The 10,568-nt window shown below is 41.9% G+C and overlaps 1 protein-coding gene across 2 annotated transcripts; it reads left to right on the forward strand.

Moving 5' to 3' along the window:
• Positions 1–531: 531 nt before the first annotated feature.
• On the forward strand, positions 532–10,217 carry LOC108938655 (endoplasmic reticulum aminopeptidase 2-like). Of its 2 annotated transcripts, none has more exons than XM_018759459.2 (18): positions 532–1,391; positions 1,731–1,869; positions 2,243–2,377; positions 2,812–2,932; positions 3,068–3,222; positions 3,329–3,442; positions 3,559–3,690; positions 3,772–3,903; positions 4,010–4,060; positions 4,238–4,413; positions 4,676–4,755; positions 4,994–5,177; positions 5,854–6,010; positions 6,647–6,831; positions 7,142–7,303; positions 7,798–7,938; positions 9,142–9,223; positions 9,554–10,217. In XM_018759459.2, the coding sequence occupies exons 1-18, from the start codon at positions 889–891 to the stop codon at positions 9,716–9,718; spliced, it is 2,814 nt and encodes a 937-aa protein (XP_018614975.2). In that variant the 5' UTR covers positions 532–888; the 3' UTR covers positions 9,719–10,217. The 2 variants fall into 2 exon arrangements, with proteins under 2 accessions (XP_018614975.2, XP_018614976.2); XM_018759460.2 differs by having other exon boundaries at positions 1,323–1,391; positions 1,718–1,869.
• Positions 10,218–10,568: the final 351 nt, after the last annotated feature.

The raw sequence follows: 10,568 nt of genomic DNA on the forward strand, positions 1-10,568 counted from the left end.
AAACCTCTTGTGCAGAAGTAAAGCAGTTTTTTAAAATTTGTTTTTACACACACACACAGTCTGAAACGGCTTGTCCCGAGCGGGGTTGGGCTAAACCAGAGTTTAAGCTGGCAACACAGGACGCAACGCTGGAGGGGGTGGGGGCACACCCCAGACTGGAATTTGTATTTACATACACACACACACAAGCAGTTTCCGCCAGTGTGTGTAACCGCTTGTCCCAAGTGGGGTTGCAGCGAGCCGGAGCCTAACCCGGCAAGACAGGGCACAAGGCTGGAGGGGAGGGGACACACCCAGGACGGGACGCCAGTCCATCGCAAGGCACCCCAAGCAGGACTCGAACCCCAGACCAGAGCAGGCACAGGCCAAACCCGCTGCACCTACATGCCCCCAATATAATATAATATAATATGGATGAAATGGAGACACGTTGAAATAGAAAAAAATGATGTGAAGTGGAAGACAGAGCCGAAAGACGATTCCAACTGTGGCTAAACCGAAAGTGAAAGTGCTCAGTTCCGTACTAACGATATCATGGCGGCTGGTCCGCGGGGTACTCTTTCTCTGGGGCTGTAGTCTAGTTTATTTACGTGCAGTGCTTTGTTTTTGAGGAAAGCGATGCGGTTGATGAAAAAGATGCGAAGGTAATGCAGCGTGAGAGGGAATGTGAAGAACGGAGCGCTACACGCGGCCGACCTTCCCGTTACACACACTACGAATTCGGCTGTGTCATTAATTAATCACTAACACAAACCAAACGTTTTCGTTTCGTCTGGCGTCATATTTCTCCTCTTGTGAGGAAGGAGGTCCTTGGGTGGAGAAAATAATCTTGAGAAAACGGTGAAGGAAACCGTGATTGCGTCTCTTCTTGTACTGCGGCTTGAAAACATGTGGCGGTCAAGCAGAGGGCACGTGACACGCACGTTGACATGTCTCGTGTGGCTTCACGTGAGCGCAGCGTGCATCGGTGCCCCGGGTGACAGCCACGGAGTCCCAGTTTTCCCCTGGGACCGAATGAGGCTTCCCATCCGCGTGCTGCCGCGCCACTACGAGCTGCGCGTGCATCCGAACCTCACCGCGCTCACATTCGCGGGGTCTGTCCGGATCGAGGTTGACGTCACCGAAGACACGAATTACGTCATTCTGCACAGCAAAGGCCTGCGGGTGACGCTGGCCACAGTCGTGTCCGAGGAAGGCTGGAGGGCAGGGGACGCCGGGAAGCCCCTCGCAGTGCTGGAACACGTGACCCAGGAGCAGATCGCCCTGCTGCCCAACGAGCCGCTCCGCAGCTCCCAGAAGTACCACTTGAACATTGAGTTTCAGGCAGAGTTAGCCGATGGCTTTGATGGTTTTTATAAAAGCAGGTACCACGCCAAAAATGGAGAAAAAAGGTATTTCCTCAAAACTTTTTTCACAAGTATTACATTAAATTATTAAACATTAAATATTAACAATAAAAATATTGAATATTAACTGGTAAAATACAAGTTAATGCTGATACTTTTTGACTTACCTTCATAAATTTAATAAATGCTGTAGAAAACTAAACAATAATAAACAGTCTAACAAGAGTCAAATAGGCTACTTCCACTAGTAATATTAACACATCTAGATGTGTTGGTGCATCTTCAACTCTCTTATGATAGACACTTGATTCAAATGATTTGCATTCATCATATAACTTCAAAAAGCAATTCACGCATCTGGTCATCACAAGTTCTTTTTCACAGGGTTCTCGCTGCCACTGACTTTGAACCCACAGCTGCAAGGATGGCCTTTCCATGCTTTGATGAGCCACAGTTCAAAGCCACATTTTCCATCAGGTTACTGCGGGAGAAGAGACATATTGCACTCACCAACATGCCAAAGGTGGTCAATCTGCATCTTCCTCAATGAACTGCGCCTTAGTTTGAGCTCATGATTTTTGTCTGAATGGGAACATGTTGGACATTACACAGGCTATTACCTACCATTACTTACAGCCTAGTTCATTTTTCCATATTTTTCTTTATTTTCATGAAAGACACCTTAATTCAGGGTGATATTGATTTAGCATTTTCATAATTTATGTGGATAATATTTACTGAAACATTGCAATCCCTTTTGGGAACTATGACTGCAATGTACCAATATTCGCATTATAATGTTTAAACATTACACTGCTCAGCAGATAAATTCCAATATTATAATTTTGTTCTTTTCAATTTTTAGTTTCATTTACTCTTTTCATTTCATTTTTTAGATTCAGACCGTTGAGCTTAATAATGGATTAGAAGAGGATTATTTTGCACGTAGTGTGAGAATGAGCACCTACCTGGTGGCATATGTAGTGTGTGATTTCACATTTGTCACAGCTAAAACAACATCAGGAGTCCAGGTGAGGAGCTTTGTTTTCCTTTTTGGTTGCTTTTATGTCATAAAATTTTACTATTCAGGTTCTGTGTGGTTCCTGTCAGTGCTGTACATTACTTATATGTGATTGTTTAGTATTTCATTGTCTTCTTTCACTGTTTGCTGTTAACCTCTAAATCTAAAACCATGTGTACAGTAACTGCACCACAATAATCCATTAAACATGCATTTAGCATAAATGCATAAACATACTTTGTCTCACCAGCTAAAAAAGGCAAAAACTGTCAACTAATTTTTCCTCTAAGGGTGAATACTATATATGTGCCTTATTTTTCTCAGATAGTTTGGCCTGCATAGTTGATATGGCCCACAGTTTTGACTGAATAGAGGAGCAATTTGGGAAAAATGACAGAGAGAGTGAGAGGTTCCTTTAACATGTTAACATGTACGTGTTTACAGGTTTCAGTTTATGCCGTCCCTGAGAAATGGAATCAAACCCATTATGCACTTGAAGCGGCAGTAAAACTCCTGGAGTTCTATGAGAGTTACTTTGGCATTAGTTACCCATTGCCAAAACAAGGTGAAAAAAATCTATACCACTTCACTTAATGCAGTGATATTCTAAATGGATTTACATCGTGCTAAATATATTTTGCTATATTTATTTGTGAGACTGGATAATCACATGTGATAATTACATGTTTTTGTTTTTTAGACCTCATTGCCATCCCAGATTTCCAGGGAGGGGCTATGGAAAACTGGGGCTTAATTACATACAAAGAGACCGCCCTCCTCTTTGATCCTCTAACTTCATCTGCCCAAGACAAGATGGAAATCACTAGAATCATTGGTCACGAATTAGCTCACCAAGTATGGGAAACTTTCAGAATGCTCTCAGTAAACATGTGTACCACCATACCAGGGACATCTAATGAGGCCTGAGATTGTATACTTATTTTGTCTTGTGCCTATTCAGTGGTTTGGCAATTTGGTGACAATGGAGTGGTGGAACGACATCTGGCTAAACGAAGGCTTTGCCAGATACATGGAAAAGGTGGCACTCAACCTCACGTTTCCAGAGGTTCCTGTAGTAAGTGGAAATACTTTGAAATGTTTGACTGCACTAAATATTATCCGTGTCGTTTGCATTCAAATCTGTACCCGTGACAGCATTCCTGAAAGATAAACACACATCCACTCTTTCAGGATGACTACTTCTTAAATGTGTGTTTCGGAGCCATCGGCAGAGACTGCCTTAATTCCTCACACCCTATCTCTAACCCTGCTGAGACACCTGTACAGATCATGGAAATGTTTGATACGGTCTCCTACGATAAGGTAGGTATTAATTTGAATATCCACCCTCAGAAGTTAACAGTTTATGAAGTGATGATGGGACACACCATGTGTGTATCCTAGGGTGGTTGTATCCTAAGCATGCTGAGGGATTTCCTGTCCGAGGAGGTTTTCCACACTGGGATCACAAGCTACCTGGAGCAGTACAGCTACCGTAACGCCAGGAGCGAGGACCTATGGAATGCTATAGCAGACGTAAGTGCTGGCTCTTACGAGGGAAGAAGTTGAAATCTCCTTGTGAGTTTTGTCACATCAAAAAGCTCAATCCTGACAGGTAAATATTTCTATTCTTTGGCCGCAGACTTCGTCTAAGGGTTTCTGCTACACATCCTCAGAAGCTGAAACGATAGCTGTAAGTAGAAGAAACATGGTTTCCCACTCAGCCAATGCTGCCTTGTGTTTCTGCTGCAGTGATATGTTAGAACTTCCATCCATCCATTCATCCATCCATCCATCCATCCATTCATCCATCCATCCATCCATTCATCCATCCTTTATAAGTGTCTCTTTTTCCCATCGGCAACGGCAGCGCCGTTACACCCTCTCCCAGCCCGACTTGAGGGAAATGATGGACACCTGGACCAAGCAGATGGGTGTCCCTTTGATCACAGTGGAAAGGAGAGGGCTCCATGTACACATCCAACAGGAGCGATTTCTGAAAGGAGTGCTGGAGGAGGACCCGGAGTACCCTGCGCTGCAGGAAGGGTGTGTGCTCAAGCAGAGTCACATGATCAGTATATGACACCAGCTTGCATTTTACTCAGTGCATGTCACAGCTGACCTGCAAGTATCTATCTTTAAGCTGATGTCTGGGATGTTTGAGTACTCAGAGACTGAAGAACAGGACCCAATTCATTTACCCCAGTAGAATTATGTATTTCTAAACAAATAGTTACTCTTAGAGTATATTTTTTGCCTTTGTCATGCAGTGTGTTTGCCTAAATTTAATGTGATCTCCTTTCCGCAGATACCTGTGGCATGTTCCTTTGACCTATATAACCAGCAATTCCAGAAGAATTCAGAAGCACTTTCTAAAGACAAAGACAGGCATGTTTATACAAAAGCGTGAACTTCAACCTCACAGAGAGAACTATCATCTTTGGCTATTTCCCCTCCGGCATTTATAACTATTTTGTGTTACTCTTCCATTATGATCTTGATGGTAACTGTTCTGGTTTAAATTTGGGATGGGATTATAGTATGATTTGGTTTAAACTAGGACTGTTTTTCTTATTTTTGGTTACTGTGTGGATTTAAAAATGTTAATTTGGTTGTTTCAAATTAGACACAATTCAACTACAGGCAAACATAAGCTGGATGAAGCTTAACGTGGATATGAGTGGGTATTACGTGGTGCACTATGGAGACGAAGGATGGGATGTGCTCATTAACCTACTGGAGCACGACTATTCTGCAATAAGCAGTAAAGACAGGACAAGCCTCATTCACAACGCCCTTCAACTGGTCAGGTAATGTACACAAAGTGATTCTCTCAACCTCTCAGTATTTTTGAAGTTAAAATAGCTTGAGAGTGCAGCAAATTCCATCCATGTTCTAAATATAAAATCAGATTACACACACACACACACACATTTTCAGAACCGCTTGTCCCTTACGGGGTCACGGGGAACCGGAGCCTACCCGGCAACACAGGGCGTAAGGCCGGAGGGGGAGGGGACACACCCAGGACGGGACGCCAGTCCGTCGCAAGGCACCCCAAGTGGGACTCGAACCCCAGACCCACCGGACAGCAGGACTGCGGTCCAACCCACTGCGCCACCGCACCCCCTCTAAAATCAGATTATTGTTTTTTTAATTTATTTTTCAATAAATAATCAGTGTAATCAATTTGTTGTCTTAATCTTTTATTTGAACATATTGAAGCTAGACTTAACTAGATGTGAAACAACACATTCATGTTTGTCAGGCTCAAAAATATTAGCAATACACCAGAGGAATTATGTAGAAATATTGAATGACTAACTGGGCCTGCTGGAACACTGCTTGGTGAACTAGTTCATACCTCCCTAGCTCCCTTGTTACAGCAGTGGTTTGTATAGATTGAAGTGGAAGGAGCAGATTAATTCAAATTACAGACTCTCCTGAAATTGAATTATTTCCTCTTCTGACTGACTGGCTATGAAGTACTGGGAAATTATCTCTGGAAAGAGCCTTGGACCTCACCCGCTACCTGAGGAAGGAGACAGAGAACATGCCTCTACTGCAGGGCATTGCCTACCTCAATCTCCTCTACCGAATGATGGAGAAGATGAACATCCCAGACACAGCAGCAAAGTTAAAGGTAGGGTTAGCTTCTGTCCCTTTGTCTTTAGAAGTACAATTCTGATGCAGTTTCTGAAAATGTACCCATAAGTCAGTGTCCAGTTTGGCCATTGTATCATAATGAGTTCATTAGTTTGTTATGCATTGCCATCTATTTCTACATAATCCTGTTCTGACACTGTAAAAGTCTGTAATGACTTTTGCACCTTCTGGAAGACAAAACTTTCAAAACTGTCTTGCCATATTGCAAAGAACACAAAATGGCCGACAGGAAGTGTGTCATTATATCAGTTACATGACCAGACATTGAAAGGGCAGTGACATTAATACATGCATGAAACAGTGAGGGATAGATATCTGAAAGCGCATGGATCACTTACTAGGCTTTCAAAAGTGACATTGCAAACACTGGCAGTGGCGTGTGAAGTTTCCAAATGTTATCCTCCAAAGGCTGAAAATGACTGCATGTGAGCAACATTTTTCAGATTTTGTCTGAAGAGTTAAAATTCGAATGGGTTTTAATGTATTTTGGTATATTAGGTTCATTGCTTAAAACCACCCTTTCTAATGCTGGTACCATACAAACTATAAGCTTGCTTGCTGTTCCTTGTTTTTAAACATTTTTGAACTCCTTCTGGGTTGTTTCTTTTTTCAGAACTACATTTTGTGGTTCTTCAAGGATGTGATAGACAAGCAGACATGGAATGATGATGGCTCATTGTCAGAAAGGAAGGTCCGTGCCGAGCTCCTGGAATTGGCATGTGACCTGGGATACCCTCCTTGTGTTGAAAAGGCCTTGGAGATGTTCAAGCAATGGGTTTCTTCAAACAGAACAATGAGGTCAGCCAGTATTTCTGCACCTAGAAGCACTTCTCCTAATGACAGCACTACTATCGTATAAACATGCAACTGTAGCGTCCTGTGATTTCACATTTTAGTGCAAAGGATTATGGGTGTCTATGTAATGATAATGGATAAAATTGAAGTTCCAAGATAATTCATACATCAACGGTGGAGATGCACTTTCCTTTAAACACGTTTCAGTTTCAAAACGACATTACAAAACGACAGGTGAAGTCCAAACTAAAGAATAACTCGAACTTGAATGGTCTGTTACCATTGAAGATCCTTGTGTGGTGTCTTGATTTAGCGTGCCCACTGTTGTTCTGAGACCAGTGTACCTTGTGGGAGCTCAGCACACAGACAACTGGAACTTCCTTCTTCAAGCCTATAGCCAGTCGCTTTCCTCTGCAGAAAAGAAGAAGATTCTGTTTGCTCTGACCTGCACCAGAGACCCTGAGAAGCTGAGCAAGTATGCATTTCAGTTAAAATAAAATGAGAAGAAAGTCTACTTTGGAGCTTGTAGCATAAAAATAGACGAGTGCTACACAGTTCTTATTGTGTTGTTGCTTTATTGACTGTTTAATCCAGATTTTATTCATAAAAACAGCTTGACATTTTCCTTGGGTAAATCAGGTTAATACAATGATTTACCCATTAATACAGCTAGGCAATTTTCCTGGAGCAATTTAGTTTTAATTTAATTTGCTCAAGGCTGGAACAGCAGAAGTACAATTCAAACTCTGCTAGCACCTAGCAACTCTAACCACTACACCACCTGCTGCTCGTACATGAACTGGCAACCACTGTGTTACATTTACATTTGGATATTTATCTGATGCTTTTCTCCAAAGTAACTCATTTTTGCGTTTTATCAGCCCCAAAATGAAACTGCGAATAATTCTATCTAATGAAGTCTTTGTTGTGCTATTCGTTCAGGTGACGCTGCTTTTGTTTGTTTGACAGACTCATAGAACTGGGTATGGAAGGAGAGGTAATCCGGACTCAGGATCTTCCTGCTGTCATCATCACAATTGCCAGGAACCCTGTAGGACAGGTGCTGGCTTGGAACTTTGTCCAGAAAAACTGGAAAAAGCTGCTGGAGAAGTAAGCGTTTACTGCAGCGTGTAAAGATTAGGTTACTTAGTGCCATGGGGTTTCGCTACAGTATACAGTCTCTCTTAGGCAGGCTATTGTGCTGAAATCTCAAATGTTGCCCATTTATGTGAGTAGACTTTTGTTTAATGCCATGGCCTGGTGCACTGCTGACTGGATCTCTTGGAAAGGCAAACAATACCTCCATACAAGTGTATTCTTACGAGGTACTGAGTCCCCTCAGACTGAAAGGAATGCATGAATGTTGCATGTAGTAGACAGTTAGTCATCACAGAGGAGATTTGTTGAAAGTGTTCGCTTGTGATGATGGTGAACAATGACCTCAGTCTTGTTAGGACTAGGACACACACCCCAGCTGATTACCATCGTATGGTCATATCTGCTTTCCAAAAGATTTCCTTTGAATCCGTGCTTATATTTCCTTGTTGGGCATTTCAGTATGAGGTGATTTTAAAACAGATGACATGAAGTTGAAATGGTTTTGATGCTTTGATGCAGAAATAACTGTTGCTGAGGGGTTTTGGCTATCTGAGGTTGTAAAAGTGTAGTATTCAACAGTTTACGAGAAAAATGAGCACCTGACATCATAGGCGCAGATGCACATTTTTCATAGATCAGTAAGGGGAACAAAATTAAAGGCAAACAGCAGTGATCCCTGTCTCCTCTCTGTCACCATGCTTTCCATACTGTGTATACAATATAGAGAACATACCTAAGCATGGACTTCACCTCATTCCCTTTTCCTGCAAGGAACAATACTTGCATACTGTGTTAAAAATGCAGTCCAATTACTGGTCTTTGGCCAGAAACAAAAGCCAGGCTGCAAGATTGAAATGTTCAGAAATCCAGGCAGTTAAAAATTCAGGGGGGGCATTTCTGACACTACCATGCCGTTATCCCAAAGACAAAACCGAGAATACTGACAATAATACAGAAACAAATTATTTCCAGTTGTAACATACTGTATTATAATAGCACACCGAGACCACACAATGGCAAAAACATCTTAGTTTCATGTAGTAAACACTAGACTGCAATCGGTGATGGATTAGCGTCCCATCCAAGGTGTTCCCTAATTCACGTAACACCCTCTTCTTCTAGGATAGGCTCTAGACTGCCACAACCCTGCCTTCAGATAAGTAAAGGATGGTGAATGAACACTACTTTAGCGATGAACATATATATTTTTTCCAGATTTCAGTTGGGTTCATCACCTATCAGAGGAATCCTCTCAGGAACCATGTCGAGTTTTGCGTCCAAACACGGGCTGAAAGAGGTGAGATTTATTCATGCCCAACTTTTAATTTTGGGTTCAAGTGTGTTTTAATGAAGGGTTGAGCATGTGCCAGTGCTAAACCGAGGTAGGGGATTACCTTTAAAACAGGTTTAAGGCACTCCCTTTGAATCAAGATAGTTTATTTACCACTCATTGTTGCTACAGTTTTTGCAACTATTGAATTTTCTTTTATATGGACCATGCATGTGTTAGGAGTTTCTGCAAAATATCTAAAGTCATAAATGTGAAGACAACAACATTCAGGTGTCTGCAGAAAACCGAGATACTGACAGCTTCGGCACTAATTTGTAAATTGTTCCCTGCTGACAGGCAAAGGCTCTGTTTGACACACTGAAGTCCCATGGGCATGAATTAAAGCTGGCAGAAGTTGTGTTGGAAACCATCCAGAAGAACATCCGCTGGGCTGAGAGAAATCTGCACGGGCTCAATAAATGGCTGGCAAAGAACTCTCCTTCGCACTCAACAGTGTTTTAAGAACTTTGTGATTTCATATACAAAAGCAAATGTTTACATTAATAAACTATGAAATTGTCACATTTGCATAGCAGAGATATTTTGAATGATATTTTGCTTCATGGCTCGAATGAATGGAGTACCAGTGAATTTTTCTCATCACCAGCAAGTGAAATGTGAAATATCATGTTCAGCTTTGAGTTCAAGGGTTGTTAGATTTTGTTGATTGTACAGCTCTGTCTCTACTGTCCATTTGTTATTCACTCAACAGTTATAAAGGAGTTGTGCATTTGACACGTGTCCTATTTCCTTGAGAGTGTATTTCAAGTGTTTTTAAAAAGGCTAACAGTGTTTTTTGTTGTTTTTTTTTTTTTTTTTTTTTTTGCTTTGGATGGGGCATTCAACGAACAACGCAAAACTGTTGCCCCACTTTTCATATTTAATAGGAATGCATTCGCAGGTCATCCACATCCCTAGGAAAATTCCAATTATTAAACACTCTGTCCTTAAGAATATTGCAACCCCTAACTGGAACTTCAATAAAGAAACTAAATAGAAAAGCTGGCGAAGTTTTGTTGTTTCAGCTGTGAGTGACTACATAAAGATAGATCTTTCATTAATGTGTAAGTTATTAGTACTGCCAACATCTGTCCCTGTCATGGAGGACAGCGGACACGTTTCTTACCCCACACAACACAAACAAACGTGCATGCGCTGACTCCGGCGGCCTAACCCTGTTGCAATTGGACTATATTTTGACAAGGTCACAGTTCGAGCCAATCAAACGTCGGCTCTTGTTCGGCGAGGACCAATGAAAACACGGCTCTTTCTGTGGTTCCACGGCCCTAGATTTTGGCCCGATTCACGTTTC

Source organism: Scleropages formosus, chromosome 17 (genome assembly GCF_900964775.1).
Source record: "Scleropages formosus chromosome 17, fSclFor1.1, whole genome shotgun sequence".
NCBI lineage: Eukaryota > Metazoa > Chordata > Actinopteri > Osteoglossiformes > Osteoglossidae > Scleropages > Scleropages formosus.

Bases quoted from the DNA above. Each gene is read 5' to 3' on its own strand.
- LOC108938655 (XM_018759459.2), top strand. From the start codon at position 889: ATGTGGCGGTCAAGCAGAGGGCACGTGACACGCACGTTGACATGTCTC. The intron at 3,223-3,328 runs GTATGGGAAACT...GTGCCTATTCAG, and splicing joins GTCACGAATTAGCTCACCAA to TGGTTTGGCAATTTGGTGAC. The intron at 4,756-4,993 runs GCATGTTTATAC...GTTTCAAATTAG, and splicing joins CTTTCTAAAGACAAAGACAG to ACACAATTCAACTACAGGCA.